Source organism: Mirounga leonina, unplaced genomic scaffold (genome assembly GCF_011800145.1).
Source record: "Mirounga leonina isolate KUSES-001 unplaced genomic scaffold, KU_Mleo_1.0 Mir_175, whole genome shotgun sequence".
NCBI lineage: Eukaryota > Metazoa > Chordata > Mammalia > Carnivora > Phocidae > Mirounga > Mirounga leonina.
In genome coordinates this window covers 28,314,197-28,336,429 of record NW_023270453.1, presented here as the reverse complement: position 1 = coordinate 28,336,429, position 22,233 = coordinate 28,314,197, and the positions used below count along the sequence as shown (strand labels likewise).

Genomic DNA, 22,233 nt, shown 5'->3' with positions numbered 1-22,233 from the left:
TCGAGTCAGAAGCACTTGCGGAGTTTGTTTGCATAGACCGCGTCGCTCAGCTCTGTGTATCTCCTTCTGTCCCCAGGAAATACCTTTGGACCAGGTGGACATAGACAAGGAGAATGAGATGCTCGTCACCGTGGCGCACTTCCACAAAGAGGTGTTTGGGACGTTCGGGATTCCATTTTTGCTGAGGATACACCAGGTGAGGGTGTTTGGTAATAGGTCGAGGATCCTCCGTCTCGTAGTGCTTTGGGATTCGTGCTGCTGAATCTGGGCTCCTCTGGGCTGATGATGAGCTTTGGTGGTGTCCACGGGGGCCACGGAGGGGCGCTCACAGATGAGTGTGCACACACGTGTCCTTTACCGTTCGTAGGGCGAGCATTTCAGAGAAGTCATGAAACGGATTCAGAGTCTGCTAGACATCCAGGAAAAGGAGTTTGAGAAGGTACACACGTCTTGGGCACTTGTGAGGGATGTCGGGCAGCACCCCGAAACCTTGGCTCAGGAAGCAGCCGAGACTGTGGCCAGAGGTGTGCGTTCGCTCGTGCCCAGCGTTCACGGAGGAGGGGCCCTTCTGTCTTTCAGTTTAAATTTGCCATTGTGATGATGGGCCGACACCAGTACATAAACGAGGATGAGTATGAAGTGAACTTGAAAGACTTTGAGCCCCAGCCTGGTAAGCCCGCCCCGGGTTCCAGGGGCGTCTGTGAAGCAGGGAGGAACAGTGCGTGACCAGGGTTGAGACATCGGTGGCCTGGTCCGTGAGGGTGGGCGGTGCTTGGGTCCGAGTCCCAGCTTCCCGGTAGCCACACCTCGGGTCAGCCACTGGCCCTGGGCTTCTGGGACTTGCTCTCCGTCCGGTCTCAGCTGTGTCTCTCTCTCCACCAGGTAACATGTCTCATCCTCGGCCTTGGCTAGGGCTCGACCACTTCAACAAAGCCCCAAAGAGGAGTCGCTACACTTACCTGGAAAAGGCCATTAAAATCCATAACTGACTTCCTTACCCAGTGTGTGCAAGGCGAGGGGCCGTGCGTGGGTGTGTGCCCCCTTTTAACAGCCTAGAACTTTGGTACACGTGCACTCTATCCGAAGTCTTCAGCAAGGGGATTTGCTGCTGATGTTAATTTTATTTTGTTGAGGCTGTTCAGTTTGGCTTCTCTGTATCTATTGACTGCCCTTTTTGAGCAAAATGAAGGTGTTTTTATAAAGCTTGGATGCCAATGAGAGTTATTTTATGGTAACCACAGTGCAAGGCGACGGCCAGCATTGCGGGGGAGAAGAGGTGAGGGCCGTGAGGCTCTGGCGAGAGGCCTCTGGTCTGTTCCTAGCCGGCGGAGGCCGCCTGGCTGCCTTCCTAGGGTCGCGGTCACCAGCCCCGCGGCTGGTCTTGCGTGTAGGCTCGTCTGACGTATTTTCCTCTCAGTTCTACTTGCCATGACCTTTTGTGCATCTGTAAAGGCAAAACAGAGAAACTCACAACCTAATAAATAGTGCTCTTTCCTTCACTGCGTGTACTGTCCCCCTTCCTCGGTCCTCCTCCCGCTGCCTGGGTCTCAGTAAACGTGTCTCACCCTGCCAGTCACCACCGTTCCGCAGCCTGCTCGCAACGTGGAGGCACTGAATACAAATACGGGCCTGCCAGGCGGTTCGGGGTCTTTTTATTCAATTGAAAACACTGTCCAGTGCAGTTAAGGTGTATCTGCTGCCTCTCGGCAGACCTAACGGTCTCACCCACTCATACAGGCAGGTGAAGCAGTTACCAGTAGAATTTCTTCGAAACCGAACAGACGGAAGGAGAAAAGGAGAGCCTTTTAGCAAAGAGGGCATGCTCACTAGTGGTCAGTAAGCTGTTGACTTTGTAAAAAAGGTAAAAAAAAAAAAAAAAAAAAAAAAAAGAAATGAAATTGTATATTTAATGAATGAACATGTAAAATTCGCCACTGGGAGGAGGTGACTTTGTTGGGTGCATCTAAGTGACTCTCACTGATGTTGATATTCATTGTGTGTAGTTTTATTTCAGTCCCAGCCTTGTTTCCTTTTATTTTGGAGCTAATGCCAGCTGCGTGTCTAGTTTTGAGTGCAGTAAAATAGAATCAGCAGATCACACTTATTTTTCATCCTTTTCCAGGATTTTTGTTTGTTTCTGTAGCAGCAATGTACACCAACTCTTCCTGTATATTGCCTTTTTGCTGGAAAATGTTGTATGTTGAATAAAATTTTCTATAAAAACTGTAACTCAGTGAGTGACGTGGAGGTCGAGGGAGGTCTGTGTCCCCTCTGCCGGTCGTGTTGCTCTCGGACGGTCCTGGTTTCCTGGGGGTCTTGGGATTTTGCTGCTTCCTAGTTCCGTGTAAGCTCAAGCAAGAGGAGGTTTGCTAGGAGGAAGCCGGGCAGGCAGGAGGGGGCTGGAAACACTACGGGAACAGTGGGAGCTGCTGCCCCGGGGAGCCGGGTGCGGCTCACTGCCCGGGCCCACGGTGCCACCCCGCGTGGGTTCCGGGGCTCTGGGCTGGTCGCTGCTGCGGAAGGACTTCGTTTCCGGGTTTCCACGGCCCCGTGTGTGCCTTCGTTCCCCAAGAGCTGCCTCCCGGGGCGTGTGGGCGGCACGTCGCAGGGGTGCCCTCCATGCCCGAGCCCTTCTGCTGGAGGAGGAGGAGGTACGGGCAGGCCAGAGAGGATCTTTTTCTGCGTGTTTGACTTTGGGTGTTACACGGTCGATCTCGTGTTTCCGCTTTGGCTGTGGGTCGGTTCTCGTTGGGTAGCTGGCACAGCATTCTCCCTGGAGGTACCAAATGACTGTTTGTACGGAAGCCTGATGGCGTGGACGTGTTCTGCGTTTACTTCTTCATTCCGTCCCAGCTGTGGGGTTGAGCGTCTGAATTCGTAGAACGTTTCTTGGGGTACGGGGTGGAACTGCCTTTAGCTCATTCTAAACCCCGAGGACTTTCCCATCTGTTGGCGGCCGTCAGGGTCCCCAGACGGAGTCCCTTGGGAAGCATGCTGTAACAGGACTGTGACCTGCACGTGGGCGCCGTGGGCGGAGAAAAGGCGGGAAGTGCCTTCCCGTGGGGGCAGTGGGGCATCTTTGGAACGCGTTGCTGGCCTTTCTCGGAGCTCCAAGGCGGCGGTCTCGGGGACCACCGCTTCCGCAGGAAGGGGCGAGTGTTGCTACGGTGGTGAACGGCAGGGTCTGCGTGTGTGCCGCTGGGAGGTGCGGCTTTGGTGCGGAACGAAGCGCCAGGGTGAGGCGCCCCGACCCCAGGTGGGCGATCGGTGCCGGACGGTGGTGAGCGGGGGACAGACAGTGGCGTCTCAGGACCGTGTCTTCCCAGGCAGGCCTCAGCCAGGGCTTTCCCGCCGCCCGGGGACGGAGACCCGTGAGGACGTTGCCGAAGTGCCCGGTGCGAACGCGCGGTGCGGGCGGGGCAGGCGCTGGCTGCGGGGGCCTGTGTGCGGCTCCCGGGCGGCTCTGCTCGGCCCCGCTGCTTGTCTGGGGGCCGCCACCCGCCATACGGCACGCGGGGGAGCCGGGGTTCCAGCAGAACGTGATCAAACCGGGCAAAAGTGGTCAGAGCTCACCGACCCTGACGGTGTGTGTGGGGGGGGGGGGGGGGGGGGTCGGCCCACGCGGGAGAGGCTGCCCGAGAACACCCGTGGCGCCAGGCACGGCCCCTCACGGACACCCCGGGCGCCCGTGTCAGATGTTGTGGAGAACCTCGTGCCCCCGCGGAGTCCCGTTGGGGGCCCCCAGCCTCTCCCCGCATCTTGCCGTGTCTGTGTGAGCTCCGCGCTGTGGAGGAGCCCCCCCTCCTGCCCGCCCGCGTTGGGAGCTCTGTCTGCACGACCCAGAGCACCGGCCGCGGCGGGTGTTGCCCAAGGGGCTGAGTGGTTTTTTTTTTTTTTTAAGATTTTATTTATTTATTTGACAGAGAGACATAGCGAGAGCAGAACACAAGCAGGGGGAGTGGGAGAGGGAGAGGCAGGCTTCCTGCTGAGCAGGGAGCCCGATGCAGGGCTCGATCCCAGGAACCCAGGATCATGACCTGAGCCGAAGGCAGACAGTCAACGACTGAGCCACCCAGGCGCCCGAGAGTGGTTTTAACTTAACTTAAATCGCAACAAGGGGCTAACCTCTACAAGGTTGGAAAAGGCCGGTCTTTGTTTTTTTAGATTTTATTGGACAGAGCGAGAGAGCACAAGCAGGGGGAGCAGAAGGAGAGGGAGAAGCAGGCTCCCCGCTGAGCAGGGGCTCGATCCCAGGACCCCAGGATGACGACGTGAGCTGAAGGCAGACGCTTAACTGAGCCACCCAGGTGTCGTGGAAACGGCCGTTCTAACCAGACTTTCCCCATGTTCTGGGTTGTTCCAGCAATTAGCTCATTTGGAGCCTCAACTTAAGACCTAAAACACTAGTGGGTTTGCCTGACCTTTTCATGAGAGAGCCTTCCAGAGCTTTCCAGAGCTTTCGTGTACTGGATGGGAGCAAAATTAAATAACCTTTGCCTTGCCGGTGGGGAACGGGAACTTGCGCAGACTCACCCTTCCCGCCTTTCTCTCGGAGGGAGGCTTTGAAGCCAGGCCCGTGGGGGATTTTCAGAGGGCTCAGAGCAAAACTGCAGGGAGGATCCCTACGCATCTGCCCTCCGAACCGCCAGTGGACGGATCCAGGAGTGGGCATGCAGGTGTTCACACCACGATCTGGCCTGAGTTGATACAGACTCGAAGATGTGATAAAATGGGGCGCCTGGGTGGCTCAGTCGTTAAGCGTCTCCCTTCGGCTCAGGTCGTGATCTCAGGGTCCTGGGATCGAGCCCCACGTCGGGCTCTCTGCTCGGCGGGGAGTCTGCTTCTCCCTCTGCCTTCAGCCCCCACTGCTTGTGCCCTCTCTCTCTCATAAATAAATCTTTAAAAGGAAAATGTGTTAAAATGTTGGGAGGGGAAAGTACACTGCCCAGGTGGCCCTCAGGGAAAGGTGCGCACTGGGAGGAGGCGGCCGCGACCCCCCAGCCTGACTCTAGTGAGGTCTTGGGACAGGACCACCGAGGCCCCCTCAGGGTGGGGCCCCACGTCAAGGCAGTGAGGAGGCCCTGGGATCGTGGGCACGGTAGGGAGTGGTGGGGCCGAGCCCCACGGACAGCAATTAGCCCAACCGTTGCTGGAGGAGGGGTCCGTGCAGCTGGACCTTCAGAGGTTTTAAAAAGTCGAAGTCCGGATTTTCATTGTGAATCTCCTGATCTTTAAGTCCACGAATGACATTTTCTTACACTGGGCAGTCAGAAAGGCCCGGGGACTGACTGATGGGCTCACGGCTGGGTGCTGGCCAGAGCTGTGCGGAACCTCGGGGGCCCACGGCCTCAGAAGGGTAGGGTGACAGCTGAACCAGGCCAGGGAAGGAGGACCCCGAACCCCGGCGCCCTGGGGCATCGGAGCAACGCGGCGTGCCCCGTGACAGGTACCTGTCCGAGGACGGAGCACTCCTGTCTGTGGCCCCGTCGGGGAATCCCAGTCAAAACCAGTGAGCTGCGTGCTGGGAGCATGGAACCCAGATAAGGCCCTTGAGGTGAGTTCTGCAGATGCATCCGCTTCCAGCTCAAGACTGGCCTTGGCCTCGTCAGCAGAGCCAGACTGTCCCCACATGGCCCGGGCACCTCTGCACAGGCGTGGAGCTCCTCCAAGCCCAAGATTGGCCCAGTCCCAGTGAAGACGTCTGCTGTGTGCTGGTGGCCGGCAGGCCTGCCCTGGCCCCGCTCACTTCCTTCCCTTGCTGTAACTGTGTCCCGCTGTGGCTGAGACGGCGCCGAGCCCAGGTGGGCAGCCCATCTCCCTGAGTTCACCCGGTGCCCCCACCCCGTCCTGATGAGAGACGGGTCCCTAGGTACTGAGTGCACACTGTAGGTTGGGTGCTCCAGGGAGACGGGCCCTGGTTTCTGCAGCTGTTGGGTACTGGGGTGGGGGGCCCTCCTGCCCGGGCTTCCGCAGCTATGGGGTGGGGGCACGCTGCCCTCCCGGGGCGGGGGAGGGGAATGCCAAGGAGCATCACAGGAAATGTAGTTTTTTTTTTTTTTTTAATTTTTAACCCAGTTTCCTTTCTTTCCTGCCCCCTAATTCACCCACTTCCTTTCCCTTCTGTAGGAAATTCATTTTCCTTGAAAAGATGGGTGAATAACATTTATTTTGCTAAATAAAATTTCCTCGTCGCGGGGGGCACCTGGCTGGCTCAGCCGGAAGAGCATGATCTCAGGGTTGTGAGCTGGAGCTCCACATCAGGTGTAGAGATTAATTAAAAACCTTAAAAAAAAAACAAACAAAAAAAAACCCCAGGGCGCCTGGATGGCTCAGTTGGTTGAGCGACTGCCTTCGGCTCAGGTCATGATCCTGGGGTCCCGGGATCGAGTCCCGCATCGGGCTCCCTGCTCAGCAGGGGGGTCTGCTGCTCCCTCTGACCCTCTCCCCTCTTGTGCTCTCATTCTCTCAAATAAAATCTTAAAAAAAAAAAAAAAACCCCAAACCAAAAGCTCTCCCTTGGTTGTGCCCCCAGGTTTCCCTATAGGCTCTCCCCAGCCCCACCCCATCCCCTGCAGACCCCGTGTTACCCAGAGGGTATTCTGTTCACCAGCTTGGGGCCTTCGCTGTCCCAAGCATTTGCCTAAGCCCCGCAGATCTGTGAGGCTGTGGATACCGGGGAGTGAGGTGTGGGCCCCCCCCCCCCCCCCCCCCCCCCCCCGGGGGCCCCCCGGGTGGGGGGGGGGGGGGGGCCCGGGGGGGGGGGGGGGGCCCCCCCCCCCCCCCCCGCCGCCGGCTGGAGGTGCCCAAGCTTGAGCTGATGGGAAGGAGCCAGGAAGGGAGGAGTTAACCGCACTCAGGTTTCTGAGGGGTCAGAAGGGGGGCAGGGTACCACGCCCCCCCTTCATTCCCCCATGGCTGCCTGAGCCCTGTGCTAGCCCCGCCCTCCCTGGGCCAGGAGGGACCCCAGCAGGACAGACGTGGGCACACACACAGGGCACTTAATGGACATTTATTTCGCGGACGTTCACAGGCGATGGTAGCGGAAGAGCTCTTGCCGGCACACGGGGCACGTGTGCTTCACGTCCATCAAACTGTCCACACAGAAGGGGAGGAAGCAGCATCCCAGGACGCACCTGCAGCCTCAGGAGAGCGGGGTGTGGGGGTCAGCCCTGAGGTTCCCCCGGGGGGCCCCCTCTGTCCTTGCTCCTGCCTGGCTGCCCCCCCCCCCCCGCGGGCCCCCGCAGAGGTGAAGGCGGGGGGCACTCACCCAAACACAAAGAGGCTGGTACACAACAGCCAGGTGAGGACCCCTGGGACCGGGCTGGTCACTGTGATGATGTAGTTCCCACAGTAGCGACATATGGACCGTATGGGGGTGGCAGACCCCATCCTAGGCAAGCTGGTGAACACTGCTGGGGGCGGGGGATGGCAGCTCAGACCCTGGCCCCCTCCCCGCCCTCCCCGTGTCCACCACTGGCTGGGCCCTACTGTGTGTTCTCCGTGCTCCCCTGCGCGTCAGGTCCCCCTGGGGGGGTGGGGGGAAGCTCCGACTTCCCCTCACAGTCCCATTTCCCACCACTCACTGCCACTAGCCTTTAGGACCCAGGATCCTCCCTCCGTCAAGACACCCTGTCTCCCCTGGCCAGGATACCCAGGGAATTAGGGAGCATCTCTGTGTTGGAACTGGGCCCCTACAAATCAGCGAGCCCTCCAGGATAGCGTGCTCGTCTGTCCCCTTCCTGGGGTGTCCATGACAGGGCCGAATCCCCGCCCTGGGTAAAAAGCTCCGACACCTTGGTGAAGCATAGTGGGAAAGCAACAAAACCGAGAACCCACCTGTTGGCGTTCTCGTGTCTTCCTCTTGCATTTGCACAGTGGGGCCAAAATATGTGTTTAGCTATTTAAACACCACAGCCATTTCTACCATCTTGGGTGTGCGGAGAAAGGAGGACTCTGGTGGTGGCTGAGTTTGTTAAAACAGTCCCAGCGAGCTTTATGTTCTGGCCGAGGGCTCGGGGTCTGGTCTGGATAGGCTGTCTGGAGCTTATGGCCTTGGGGTGTGCCAATCCCTTTGGGGTCAGGGGTGAGGGGGAGCAGGGATCTGGAGCCCCAGAACCTTGGCAGGCAGGGGTGCAGACTCCCTGGGTGAGCAGGGAGCTAAGGCAAGAACTGTGTGGCTTATATGGGTGTCCCCAGTGGTCTCTCCGGCTATGAGGGGGGTCTTCATCCTGCCCACTGGCAACGTACAGCCCAGCCCTGCAGCGCTCGACCCTTGGAGACCTCTGAAGTGTCCTCAGTTCCCTGGCACCCTTGTGAACCTGGGTGGTGGGGGGTGGGGGGCTGCCTTCCCCTCCTCCCGTTGGGGGTGGTGCATGGCGGAGTAGGGAATGGGGTTTCACCGGGATTTCACTCCCAAAGCCTTCCCTGAGCGCCCACCATGGACCAGCCCCCTCCACCACTGATTTCCCGTCAGAGATGGGGCAGCACCAGCCAGCTTGGGGGTCACACAGCAGTGGGGTCCGTGGAGAAGGGCTTTCAGAGGAGGTGCTGTTGGGGCAGAGTCCTGGCGAGTGGTCAGGGTGGTCTGAGCCTGAGCCCAGGAAAACGAGGAGGGGAGGGGGATAGAGGTACTCACCTGGCTGAGCCCCCGGGGGGCCTTGGATGTACATGGGGGGAAGAACTGGAGTTCCTGGAGGCGGAGGAAGAGGAGGAGGCTCTTTGGGAGAGAGGAAGGAAACACACCCTCAGATCCCACGGCTTGCTCCGTGCCAGGCGCCCAGCTGACAGCGTGGCCAGCCTGAGGGTGTCACCCACTTTACAGGAGGGCAGGCTGAGGCCTGGAGGAATGAATGTGAGTGGCTGAGGTTTGAACCAGACATTTCCGGCTCCAAATCTGTCCTCGTGTCCTAGGATGTACGAGCTTCCTGGACGCACTGCCAGGAAGCTGAGGATACAAAAAGAGCACGGGGCCCATAATCTCTCTTTAAAAAACTCTGGAGGGGCGCCTGGGTGGCTCAGTCGTTAAGCGTCTGCCTTCGGCTCAGGTCATGATCTCAGGGTCCTGGGATCGAGCCCGCATCGGGCTCCCTGCTCGGCGGGAAGCCTGCTTCTCCCTCTCCCTGCCGGTTCCCCCTGCTTGTGCTGTCAAATAAATAAAATCTTTAAAAAACAGTATCTAGCATTTGTTATGTGCCCAACTCAGCTAAACCTTTGACATACCGCATTCCATTGACTCTTGCCAAAACACCAAAGAGGTAGCCATGTGGTATCATTCCAGTTTTGCAGATGTGGAGACCAGACTCAGAGAGGTTAAGTAACCTGCCCAAGGTCGCCCCGTAGGTACAAAAGGTGAGGATGCCCCCGCCCAGAGCACATGCCACTGCGTGTCAAGCCCGTTGCCTCTGGACAGGACAGCTCCAAGAGGGGCAGGGTTTCATCTACTCCTTCCGAGAAGGACTGTTTGGGCCCCAGGTCTGCCCACATTGCTCCCAACCTTGGTTCCCTCCTGCCCCACAAGGGGCCTTCCACACCGTGTGGACAGCCAGTCTGGCCCCCAGCTCCCAGCCCTTGGTTGATGGATGGGGGTCCATTTCCGTGTCCACGGGGAAGCACACGGACCCTTGGCATGGGGACCGGCCTCTCCCAGGTTAGGGGCCTGGTGGCTTGAAGGGGGCAGCCTGGGGTCCCCCCACCCACAGCCTCTTCCCACAGTGGGGACAGCTGGAGCACAGGAAGCCCCTCCTCACTTTTTGCCACACAGTCTAGACTCCTGGGGACAGGTGCCCCCAGCAGCCCTGCCTGAAGCTGGGTTTTGTACCCATTTTACAGGTGAGGAAAGTGAAGGCCAGGGGTAACCAGTCACTGGGCCTCACAGCCTAGCGGCTGCCAGCCCTCCACCAACCAGCTCTTAATCCTCGCAACCATTTTCCAGATAGAAAACGGATCCAAAGAGATTGAGTGACTTGACCAAGATCTCATCAGCAGGGCCAGGATCCCCCGACCCCGCCAACCCTGCCAGTCTGGGTTGTGTCTGGCCATGAGGGTGGGCAGGGGACAGGAGGGGCAGATCGTACCTGATACGAGGGAGCCATTAGTCTTCTTCCTTGACTTTTTAACACTTTTAAGAGAGGGTAGGGGATGCTGGGGACCCCAGTTTGTCCCACGCTGGGTCACACATTGGGTCCCACGTTCCCCCGGCTGGTGGGGGACAGTAGGAGGACTGGATTCAGCACCCAGCTGAGCAAGGGGACCCAGAGTCTCCTCTCCTGCTTCCCGGGGGCCCTGAAGTCAACTTGTCACCGGGAGGGGGGTGGTACTCTTACCTTGGGGAGGGTTCCATCTTGGTGCCCTGGACGTCCTTTGTTCCAGCAATGGTATCCGGGCAGCATCAAGTTCCGGGTTCTGAGCAGCCAAGCGCTTGTCTCGAGGAGTCCCCATGATGCCACCTGGTTGCCCTGGGACCAGAGTGCTGACCTCCCTGATGCCTCTTCCCAGGCCTGGCTCAGGTGGAAAAGGCATTGTGATGTGCGTCCTCAGGGGACCTAGGGCTGGGCTCTGTCACCTCTCTCTGCAGGAGGAGGGTGGGGCCTCCCAGGGCCTGGCGTGGGAAGCCTTCGGAGGTGGCCCTTCTCCCCCCTGGGGCCCACTGACCTCCTCGGGGGCCCGGCCGAATCCAGCCCTGAGTTCCTGGAGCGCAGGGGCTGGCGGGGGTGGGGCGGCAACCAATCCAGAGACTTAAAAACAGGAATCCGACAAGAGCTAGAGATTCTGCTTTGAAGAAGTCATCCTGATGTGTGTGAACAGCCGGCCGTGTGGATGGCCACGTCCTGTTGAGAAATGTACGGAGGCACATGGATACACACTATATATACACGTGCACACTCATATGTGGTGTCTCCTCACGAGTCCCACCACCGCCCTTGCCTGGTTAGTTGTGTGAGTTCGGGCAAGATGCTGACTTTCTCCAACCCTCCATCCCCTGGCTTCCTCAGCTGTAAAATGGGGATGCTCGTTGCTCCTTAGAGGATTGTTAGGAGATCATATGAGACACAACCCAGGTACTGCGAATGAGGTGAAGATGGTGTTAGTACTGCAAAATGATTACTGGCCGGAATAGCCCAGGAGAGACATTCCCAATTGCAGAGGGCAGCCCGTGTGTCCGGAGCTGGTTCGGGGCTTTAGCTAGGAATCACGGCCAGTAAGGACAAGGCTTGGCCAATAAACTGTCACAGAACATCGGGGAACATTCCAAACGGCCCTGCTCGCCCCCTCAGACTGACAGAGACCAAAAGTTATGGCGAGTCTGGGGGGAGATGAATCTTCCCATAGGACCCGATAAGGGGGATCTGGTGATAAGTCACACTTATAGATGTGGGACCCTTGGGCCCAGCAATACACTTCCTTGAAATCCATCCCAAAGACAGACCAGCAAAAGTATCAAATGACGTTGGGACAAGGCTATTGGATGCAGCAGAAAAGACTCGAAATAATCCAAATGTCCATGCACAGCTACTCAGAAACTACCCAAAGTGAAGGAGGGAAGGAAGGAAAGAGGAGAGAATGAGAGAGAAGAGAAAAGACGATACATTTCATAAATTCCTATGGCGTAGTCTCTCCAAGATACATTGCTAAAAAACCAAGAAGTTATATATAACTATATATACGGTGGGTGTGTGTGCACGTGCACACGTGTGTAAGGAAATGGGGAGGGATATATATAATTTCCAAGGCGAACCTCACCACCTATAATGTAGGAACTCAATACTTATTAATTGAATAAATAAGTACAAATAAAAAAATTTCCAAAACGAAAGAAAAGAACGAGTTTTTAAAAACTAAAGGAGTGTGTACTGTATGATCCTATTTATATGGACTTCCTGATAAGACAAAAGTCATAGAAGCAATCAGAACAGTGCTTGCCAACCAAAACTGATGTTGAGGGAGATGGGGTGGAGGCAGGTTCTCTCTATACCTTGCTTTATAGGTTTGACTTTGGAACCATATCATTACTTTTACTAATTTAAAAGGAAGCATGGACAAAAGAAAAAAGCAACAGCGAACAACGGACGGCAGTGGAAAACAAACAAATGTGGCCATATATCAAGATTTCTTCCATGGGACACAAAGCACAAGCCATAAAAAAAAAAAACTTGAAAGACGACTTCATCAAAGCGCCTGCTCTTCAAAAGACACCGTGGGGGAGAAAAAAAGTTTAGCCACAGGCAGGAAAGCAGTATTTGCAGAACAGGTATACAGAATATAAAAGAACTCCAACTGAACGATGTTAAAAGTGGACAAAAGACCCAAACAGGGGCACCTGCGTGGCTCAGTCAGTTAAGTGACTGCCTTTGGCTCGGGTCATGAGCTCAGGGTCCTGGGATTGAGTCCCATGTGGGGCTCCCTGCTCAGCAGGGAGTCTGCTTCTCCCTCTTCCCTTTCCTGCTCTCTCTCTCTAATAAATAAATATTTTTTTTTAAAAAAAGACCCAAACAGACACTTCACTAAAGAGAACATGGTTGTGGCTAATACATACATGAGAAGGTGTTCAGCATCTCTAGCCACCTAGGAAATGTGAAAACCAAAGGGACCTCTGGTTAAATTTTTAAAAACAGACAATCCTAAGTGTTGACAAGAATGGGCAACAACTAGAACCCTTATACGCTGCTGGTGTGGGTGCGAAATGCTGCATCACTTTGGAAAGCTGCTGTTTCTTATAAAGGTAAACGCAAGCCTGCCTGTGACCAGCAATTCCACTTCCGGATTTTTGCCCAGGTGAGATAAAAACATATGTTCAAAAAAAAAAAAGATAAAAAAGACCCGTATGAGAAGATTCATAGTAGCTGTCTTCCTAATTGCCAAAATTTAGAAACAACCTAGATTATCTGTGAACAGGTGAGCGGATAAACATTTATAACAGGGAATACTGCTCAACAGCAAAAGGAAGGAATTATGGATGTACTTGGCAACATGCGTGTGTTGTCAAAAAAGGATTTTGAGCAAAAGAAAAACCCTGATCTAAAACAGTACATAACTGGTGATTCTATTTATTTGCAGTTCTAACGCAGACCAAGCTGAGCCCCGGTGAGGGAACTCAGAACAGCGGTTGCTTCTGGGGTGGGAGTGGAAGGTTGACTGCAAAGGGCACACTAGAATTTCTAAAATGATGGAAAGATGACGGTCATGACTACTTAACTATTCATTTTTCCAAACTCCTGGAGCTTGCACCCCTGGATTGTTAAAAACGTCAAAAACTAATGTGAAGTAGTGGCAGAGATGACAAGTACCCCAAATTCTCATCATCTGTCATCAGTGGGAGCATCCAAAATCTGGAAGTTTCTTTGCAAAACTAAACATAAACCTGTCCTATGACCCAGATACATCATGCCTAGGTGTTTCCTCAGGAGAAGGGCGACATGTCCGCCAAAAAGATAGACATAAAGGCTCCCAGCAGCTTTATTTAAAATAGCCCCAAACTGGGTACCTGGGCGGCTCTGTCAGTTAAGCGTCAGACTCGGCTCAGGTCACAATCTCAGGGTCATGGGATCGAGCCCCATCTTGGGGCTTAAGAGTCTCTCTCTCTCCCTCTCCCTCTGCCCCTCCCACCTCTCCCTCTCTAAAAAAAATAATAAAAAGAAATTAGTCCCAAACTAGAAACCACTCTGGTGCCCGTAGACAAGAGGATGGATAAACAAACTGTCGTATATTCACAGGCTGCAATACTGCTCACCAATGAGAAGGCACCACTCATGCAGCCACATAAACGAATTGCAAATGCACTGTGTGAAAGAAGCCTCCCACAGGAGTGCGAACTGTATGATCCCATTTATATGGGCTTCCTGCTAAGACAATAGTCATAGACTCAATCAGAACAGTGCCTGCCACAAACAATGAATCATGGAACACTTCATCTAGAACTAATGATGTAATGTATGGGGGTTAACATAAGAATTAAAAAAAAAAAAAAAAGAACAGTGCCTGCCAATAGGCGTGTGGATTTATTAACAGAAAGGGCTTGAGGGAACTCTGGGCTGGTAGAGACGTCCCATGTCTTGATAGGGGGTGGCATTACACAGGTGCATGCACTCCTCAAAACTTGCAGAACGGTTCAGTGAGATTTGTGTCTTTCATTACAAACTTTTTCAAAAGCTGCAGATAAATACTGAGTTCTAGTTAATGACCTATGGAAGCTGAAGTGTTCAGGTTTAAAGTGTACTGATGTCTGCAGCTCACTTTTGAAGCCAATGAAAGGAAGGAAGGGTTGATGGATTCTCAGATGGATATCTTGCAAAATGGCGACAGCTGTAGGATCAAGGTGGTGGGTCTGGGGGTGTCCACAATTATTTCCACTTTTACGCTTGCACATTTTTTTTTTTTACAATAAAATGAGGAGGGGGCAAAAAGTAAAGGAAAAAAGAAATCTCTAAAAGTGGAAAACAAAAATGAATGGAACTTGTATGTGAGTTTGATGGCAGGACTTCATCTGCCATCTGCCATACAGAGCAGACTTATTTAAACGAGGCAGCACAGCACTGTAGTATTCATGGGCAAAATTATACTTGAGCCACAGGATCACTTCTCTGAGATCTCTCTGCCCCCCCCCCCAGGAATGGGCAGCAGCCTGACCCGGGTTAGACCAATCAGATCTCCTTGTGCAGGACCTTGGAACTGGCGCAGAAGCAGACCACGGGTTCCCGCTGTTTGCATGAACGATGGGCATTTAAACCTAGTGGCCATGGGAGAGCTTTCATTACCCACATTTCTAGAAAGGCAGAATGGCACAGCTCACCCTTTTGTGATGGGGATGCAAAAAGCTACATGACAACGGGCATCGAGAGGGAGAATGGGGACCATCGCTACAATCTATTGTATGGAGGAACAGAGAAGAGTAAGTGCTCAGTGAGCATCTGCTTTACATGTGTATCACGTGTGCAGGCAGCAATACAACTGTCCCCGCCATCTGCTGGCCACAGTTATTCCAGGGGCGGCTCCCACAGCGCCATCTCTGGCCACAGTTACTCCAGAGGTTGGGTTGCTCCAGCAGGGACTGGGAGGGAGGGACTGGGGGTGTGCTCTCAGGCTGCACATCTTCCTCCTTCACGAGATCAACTTCCTCCGAGCATCAGCAACTACCAGGATGCCAGCTGTGAGGTGTGGTAAACCTGAAGCTGCCGTCTTTGAGGGGGGGCAGTCTGGGCATGCGGGTGGGGGTGCATGGCATAGCAGGTGCCCCATACATCATGAGCACAAGAGATTTGTGATTACAACGGTTCCTCAGCTGATGGGGAAAAAAGGGCATCTTGAGGAAGCGCTTCCTTAATTCCCACAAAGGTGCTGTCGTCATGGGCATCACCTCTCTGGTGGGGGCCTGCCTCCAGCCCCACCTCCTTAGCAGTCCCTCTGATCTCTCTCTTACCACTAACTGTGGCGCCCACACCCTAGAGTCTTGAAACCTCCGGTCTGGCATTCCTGCCCATGTGCCCAGTCCCTTTTGCCTCCACTTGGGGTCAGCTCATCCTCACTTCTCTGTTCCATGGCAGGGTTCGGGGCATGTCCTCTGGAGCCTGTCCACACCCCTGTATGCCTAGGTGCCTGAGATTTAAGGCTTGCTGCATCCCCCAGAGCCCGGCATGCAGAAGGTGCCCAATTACTATAGGTTGAATGTATGACTGAATGAATGAGTGAATGAACGAAAGAACAAACGAGCTGCATGCTCCTCTCATCCAGGACACCCCATTTGGCTTAAAATCCCCTGGATATCTTACCTCGGGAAACAGGGTCCTTGGACAGGGTTGGGTACAGTCTTCCACTTGGGGGATTTTGGGGTTGGTAGTCCCCCTCACACAGGGTTGAGATCCAGGCTGTGGCTCTGCACTGGGACCCTTTGAGGGTGAATGAATGAGGGAGCTGATGGGCTGGGCCCTCAGCATCGTTTCCCCCCCATCCTGGACACTGCCACCAGGGGGCAGCATCAGGCTGCACAAGTCAGCCTGGCCTCCTCCCTCTGGGCTCTGTGGGTCCCGAGGTCCCCATCCTGCCCCTCCCCTGGGCTCCCACCATCACCCTCCCTGCAGGGCTTTTCCAGTGCTCCCCAAGGCTGCCCTAGGGCTGAGAACTCCTGTCCTACCCTGAATCCCTCAGGCCAGGCTGGAAGGAGAGAGGGCATGAGGCCAGCCCAAGGGTTGGCACCCAGACATAGAGCCCCCCAAGAGGGAGCCAGGAGGCCTGACTGGGCTCCTCGGGGGCCCCTCTGTAAGCATCAGCTCTCCACCAGACTCAGGGCTCCTGGAGGACAGGTTTTTGTTTGTTCATTGTTCACCTTTGAATCCCCAAAATGATGCGGAGCATAAAGGAGGAAGCTGTTAAAGTGTGGGCTCTGTCGCTCGCAACTGTGTGTGACCCCAAGCAGGCATCTCCACCTCCCTGCACGATGGGTCTGATAATAATCCTTGCTGCCAAGAGTGTTAGGAAAATTTCACAGACAGTTTTACCTTGTCGGCTGATCCTTTATGCAGGTCTATGGTCCATTCTATTCCATCCTGCTCCTGGGCATTTGCACTTGCTGCTCTGCACCCGAATGCTCTTCCGGTGAGCTCTGTCTGGAATGGACAGGTTCATGTATTCGGTTACTTGATCAGTGTCTATTGCCCCTAAAATGTCAGCTCTGTGAGAGCAGGGACCTCATTAGTTTTGTTCATATTTGTCTCTTCAGTACCTACCACAGTACCCAGGACACAGTAGATGCTCAATCAAACTTTGTTGCATGAGTAATGAATGAAAGATATCCACGTGAAGAACCTTACTCTGTGCCTGGCACGTAGAAAGCTTGCAATGCATTCGCAATCAATAATGTTAATAAGCAAGACAATAATAAGCAGAGTCATAAAAGCCAGGGCTGGAGGCAGACCATCCCAGGAATGGCATAAGCCTGGACTTTTGGTAGCTAAGGGTCCTGGGAGGCCCCCTGGTCCTCTCCTGCTGTGTGACCCTGGGCGCCTCACTCACCCTCTCTGGGCTATGCTATCTTCTTGAGCAATAAGGCTCTGCAGCTGGGGCCTGCTTAAAAGAAAAAGGCAATGCAACTTCTTTGTTCTACTTCCTGCTCATCCTCTCCTCCCAGAAGGGCCCACCTCGGGCAAGGTGACGGGAAGAGAAAGGAATCCGGAGGAATGAGTTGTAATTGTCATTCTTGGGCAGGTGTGGGGTGGGGCTTTCCCCAGAGCCCTCCCTTCCGTCTGCTCTGTCTGCGGGGGCGCCGGGAGCCCTGGGCGGGGACTTGCTGGGTCAACTCGGGGCATCCCCTAACCTCTCTGAGCTAAATTTCCAGCTCTGCCAACCACCCTGTCTGCCTCCTCTTCCGCCCAGCCTGGGGCGAGCTGGGGGCTGGAGGAATGTGAGGAGGTGTGCTGCTAGGGGTACCTCACACCCCAGCCCCCTGCCTACCGGGGCCAGGAAAGGAAAGCGGGGGTTTCTCCTGTCCTGGGTGCCCTTGGAGGCCCTCTCACTGAACAGCAGGCACCTCGATGAGAGGGGGTGACAGGGTTACTGCTTTCCTGGGTGGCTGCCGTCCATCCCCTGCCCTCAGAACTCCAGGACAGAGCCCCCGAGGCCTGCCTGGTGGAGAGGGGGACTTTCTAGACAGAGAAAGCTCTTGGGGTCTGGGGGAGAGCCTCAGGAGCTGTGTGGTGGGGGCGTGTGGTTATGCACGCTTCTGTCTGCGTGTGTTTGCGTGTGTGTGGGGAGATGCTGATGTTGCTCCTGATGTGGGTCCTGTTGGGTCGGGGGCGTGTCTCATCTGCATGCTGTGTTTGTGTGCAGAGCAGGTTTGCACGTGGAGATATTTGTGTGTGTGTGTGTGTCCCTTCACCTGGTGTGGGCCACGTGTCTGGGACTTGCCATGTCTGTGTGTCTGCATGGGAGAGGTACGCAGACGGGGTATCTGGGCATGGGGTGTGTTCACACAGGTGGGCTCCTGGGCCCATCTTTTTTCTCCTTCAGCCAACAGGCATGGCCAACTGACTTGGACCTTGTCCTGAGCAGGTTCCAGCCTCAAGGGCTGCCTGGACGGAGTCAGGCCAGGTGCAGCACTCCACTGGCCTCCCCATGCAACTCCTTCTCAACTGCAGGCTCTCCTGGCTCCACTTTACAGAAGGGTAAACCTAGTCATCTGTCAGGCCCCTCGTCCTTGACATATCTCACTGCATCCCATGACACGGCTGCGGCCCCTATTTCTTCAACGTGTACTTACTGAGCACCTACTATGTGTCAGGCATACGAAACAAAGGGAGGCAGACAAGGTGCCCACCCTGGGGAGCACACATTTTAGGGGTACCATATTTGGTTCAGGGTGGACAGAGGGTCCCCTCTTCTGAGGTGTAATGACCAGGAAGAGGCAGCCTGGGAAGATGTGGGGGAAGAGAGTTTCCAGCTGTGGGAACAGCATGTGCAAAGGCCCTGAGGTACCCGGTGGGGTTGCAGTGGTGGGAGCAGAGGGACATGAGATTGGGCAGAGAGTGCTGAGACCTGGTAAGACCACCTGGGGCTGCTACATGGACGGGCAGTGGCTGGAGGCAGACCAGGAACCTGGACGTGACTGTCCAGAAAGTAGCGGCCCAAAAGAGACAAAGAGCACTAGGCGGGGAAAAGCAGGTGTTCCCAGAGCCCGAGCTCCCATCCCTGCTCCAGCCCAGGGAGGCCCCTCTCTGAGACATCGGGGGGGGGGGGGGGGGGGGGGGTGGGATGGGGTGTGTGTGTGTGTGTGTGTGTGTGTGTGTGTGTGACATATCCCGGGCGAGGGGAGGGAATTCGGTCTAAATGGCTTGGGGAATGAGCACCTTGGGGTGTCACATGGCGACATTCAAATCTCGGCCTGTCCAGTTAGTGCTGTGTGACCTTGGGTAAGTTGCATTGCTGATCTGAGCCCCACTTCCCCATTTGTAGAATGGGACGACAATTTTTCTGGGTTGTGATAAGGCTTTAAGAAGTTCCACTGTGCCGGTCACCAGCTCTGACACACATTATGGTGTCTAGTGTGCTTGGCACATTGTAGGGAGCAGAACTGGGCAGCTCTTGTCATTACGAGGGTGACACCTAGATTTAAGCAAGAAGTGTTTTAAAAAGCAAATAAAAAAAAAAAATGCTTACAGTGTACCAGGCTGTGTCCTAAGCATCCATGAATCTCTCACTTCTACAACATGACCACCTTTACTGAGAGATGTGCTGACGTTGTCCCCGTTTTACAGATGAAAAATGGAGGTGCTGAGAGAGGGGACCTGTTGAAGAGACACCCAGTCCTTGAGGACTCCAGACCTGCCGTTATCAACCCCAGGCATACCACCCCTGTCTTCTACCTGACAGGTCTACACATCCAGCTTGCTCATGCTCCCTACTGGAGTTTTCTTATGTCAAGTCAATCCGAAGTGTTACAGCAGATGAGTCTGGCTTTCATTTAAAGAGCAACAGGGAGTTACAGAAGGGTTTTGAGCAGGGGAAGGACATGGTGACAAAGATTCTCTCCCTGGCCAAACTGTATGTAGGTCCCTCTGAGCCCTCTGCTCTACTAGGCCCGAATGTGAGCCTCTGACCCTGCCCTTGGAGAGTCCAGTTTTGGCAAGAATCCCATCAAGCTGGTTTAGCCAGAATTCCCTACCCTCAAGATCTCACCAAATTCCTCATCCCCTGCCACCTCCCAGGGGATGCCTGATTGCCTTGGCCTGTCTTCGTCTTCTGCAAGAATCCTGCCAGGTCAGCTTAGCCAGAATCCCCCCTTCCCTCCGATACTTTCTCCTAGCAGTTCCCCACTCGCTGACCCCGCTCTTTGGCTATATAAATCCCCACTTTTCCATGCCATATTCGGAGCTGAGCTCCATCTCTCTCCCTTAGGGCAAAGCCCCATAGCCATGGTCCCTGAACCTTCACGACAGTCCTGAATAAAGTCCATCTTACTGTTTTAACAAGTGTCATAAGTTCTTTTTTCTTTAGCAATGGTTGGATTTATGCTTTTGAAAGCTCACTCTGGCTGCTGCATAAGAAACAAGCATGGGCACCGATATTAGGGGGAGGCACAAGCAATGGTAGGAGGCCACTCCTCCTGGTGAGATGGAAGAGGCCCCAGTCATGGTGGGAAGGGACGGGGGGGATGCGGGCAGGTGGGTGGAGAAGTCTCCACTTCATCCCTGCTCTTAGACCTTCCCTGGCTGCCAGCACTCTTAAAGATGAGGCTTCCTAATGGAGACCCATAAATTTAGTCCACTCTGGCTCCTGTTACCATACAGCACACTCCCTCTCCTCTCTCCCTGAGTTCTAGCCCCATCACACTCCTGCCTCAGGGCCTTTGCACTTGCTCTAATCTCCCTCAGGAATGTCTTTTCCTTTGTCTGTTTAATTCCTGATCTTCCAGAAGATCTCAGGCCAACCAGCACTTTCCTGGCTTCTCCATCCCAGTGACTGTCCTTGCTGCGGGTATAGCGGGATTTTATACCATTGTGATTACTGGTTTAACATCTGCCTCCCCTCTTATTTTTTTTCTTTTTTTTTAAGATTTTATTTATTTATGTGAGAGAGAGAAGGAGAGAGAGAGCACAAGCAGGGGGAGCGGCAGAGGGAGAAGGAGAAGCAGGCTCCCCTTCGAGCAAGGAGGAGCAAGGAGCCAGACGTGGGGCTCGATCCCAGGACCCTGAGATCATGACCTGAGCTGAAGGCAGATGCTTAACCGACTGCACCACCCAGGAGTCCCTGCCTCCCCTCTTAAGACTATAACCCCCTGGGGGAGAGGGGACAGAACCCACACAAGTTTTGTTTAGTCCCAGGCTTGGAACAGAGCTCAGGTGCAATAAATATTTGTCAGGTGGCTGAATAGATAATTGGTCCTTATTGGGCTTTTGATAAGCTAGGCCAGATCTCCTCATCTGCTGCTGGCTCAAGTCTGGCCATTAGGCTAGTGCCATCGGATGGGGTCACAATGGTGGGCTGACGTCTCGGGTTGCAGGAGGCTCAAGCCATGACAATTTGGGGGAGAGAACTCAGCCCTGGGACCGGTCTTATCTGACAGGGCCGAGGGCAGGGCCCTCATTGAGCCACGGAGGCTTACCCAGCCCACCACCTGGCACCCTCCTTATCCACCGGCATGCTGTCTCAACAGGAGGTGACTCCTCCTGGGCGGGTACTGGGTGGGCACTTTTTACTTCTGGATGCTCAGCACCCCAAAGAGAGCCGGGCGGCACACCCAGTGAATGACTGTAGCCCAGAACTGCACCAAACTTGGGTGTGAAATTCTCAGAGACTGTGGTTAGTTGAGAAGAAAGAGAAAGGCTGTTCCTGCTGCTACAACAAAACCACCAGAGACTGGGTGGCCCAAGCAACAAAAATTGACATCTCACAGTTCTGGAGCCTGGGAAGTCCAAGATCAGGGTGCTGGCAATTGGGTTCCTGGTGGAGGACCACCTTCCTGGCTTGTGGACAGCTGTGTTCTTGCTGCGTCCTCAGTGGTCTCTTCTTTGTAGGCAATCAGAGGAGGAATGGAGGGTGAAAGAGGGAGAGATTGAGAGGCAGTTAGTGCTGGATGGGCTTCAGCAGGGCCTAGAGTCCCAGGACAGCTCTGGGATCCCTCCCCCCTTCCACCAACATAAGCCTCGGTCCAGGGCTGGGCTCGCTCTTAGGGGCCCCTCTTGGTGGGACGCGCTGTGAAAAGGTGGGGCCAGGGAGGTGTCACTTCTCTGTGCCTCGGTTTCCTCTCCTGTTACACGAGAGTCTTGTCATTTACCTGCACAGACAAGGGACTCAAGGACTCTAGGAGGGAGTGCAAATTAAGAACAAACAAGAGAACAAATCAGTAGCTTTCCCTCTTTTTTTTCTTTGCCTTTTTTTTTGCCTTCCTTTCCTCCCCTCTTTTCTTCCCTTCAGTTCTTGGCATGTTTCCCTTCTACCTCTCTTTTTATTCCTTCTCGACGTTCCTGGAGCTCTTTCTCTCCGCCAAGATGGAGGCGCCCCGGGCCTTCCGCATTCTGGAACGAAGGTCAGCTTCGGGCCGGACCTGCGGCTGGTGGTTAGGGCAGGGACCTGCACGAGCCCTCCACTCCTCAGGGTAGCTTCCCGACCTGACGGGCAGCACCGGCGGGCAGCCCCCGGGCTCCCCCGCCAGTCCCGCGCGCGGACACAAAGCTCCCGTCGGGGCTGCCCCCGCGCGCCGCGTTCCCCGGCCGTCCGGCCTCCGGCCCGCCGCCCCATTGGCTTGGAGCG

General features: G+C 54.9%; 2 protein-coding genes across 22 annotated transcripts in view; one reads left to right on the top strand and one right to left on the bottom strand.

The window, feature by feature from the left end:
• USP7 (ubiquitin specific peptidase 7) overlaps window positions 1-1,499 on the top strand; it is a 65,058-nt gene extending 63,559 nt beyond the window's left edge. For both annotated transcript variants that reach the window (XM_035022251.1, XM_035022252.1), the window contains 4 exons: window positions 77-196; window positions 368-439; window positions 580-670; window positions 883-1,499. In XM_035022251.1, the coding sequence (XP_034878142.1) occupies window positions 77-196; window positions 368-439; window positions 580-670; window positions 883-989 (390 nt within the window). In that variant the 3' untranslated portion in view covers window positions 990-1,499. The remainder of the gene's footprint in view (window positions 1-76; window positions 197-367; window positions 440-579; window positions 671-882) is intronic.
• Window positions 1,500-6,994: 5,495 nt separating this feature from the next.
• LITAFD (LITAF domain containing) lies at window positions 6,995-22,196 on the bottom strand. 20 transcript variants are annotated; one of them, XR_004682304.1, is made up of 12 exons: window positions 21,921-22,196; window positions 21,375-21,489; window positions 19,141-19,268; window positions 16,488-16,595; window positions 15,762-15,878; window positions 10,651-10,826; window positions 10,323-10,496; window positions 10,074-10,197; window positions 8,636-8,716; window positions 7,837-7,860; window positions 7,268-7,412; window positions 6,995-7,133 (listed from the first exon to the last, which is right to left on the bottom strand). XR_004682304.1 is itself a non-coding variant. In XM_035022250.1 (3 exons), exons 1-3 carry the CDS (start codon window positions 8,667-8,669, stop codon window positions 7,025-7,027), a joined length of 288 nt encoding a protein of 95 aa, XP_034878141.1. In that variant the 5' UTR covers window positions 8,670-9,068; the 3' UTR covers window positions 6,995-7,024. The 20 variants fall into 20 exon arrangements, 1 of the variants encoding a protein (XP_034878141.1); XR_004682305.1 differs by having other exon boundaries at window positions 7,268-7,409; XR_004682301.1 differs by having other exon boundaries at window positions 7,268-8,069.
• Window positions 22,197-22,233: the final 37 nt, after the last annotated feature.

Coding starts and splice junctions, on each gene's coding strand:
- LITAFD (XM_035022250.1), bottom strand. CDS start 8,669: ATGTACATCCAAGGCCCCCCGGGGGCTCAGCCAG. Junction 7,413..8,635: donor CCCCCCGGGGGCTCAGCCAG/GTGAGTACCTCT, acceptor CCCCGCCCCCAG/CAGTGTTCACCAGCTTGCCT. Junction 7,134..7,267: donor ACCAGCCTCTTTGTGTTTGG/GTGAGTGCCCCC, acceptor CTGAGGCTGCAG/GTGCGTCCTGGGATGCTGCT.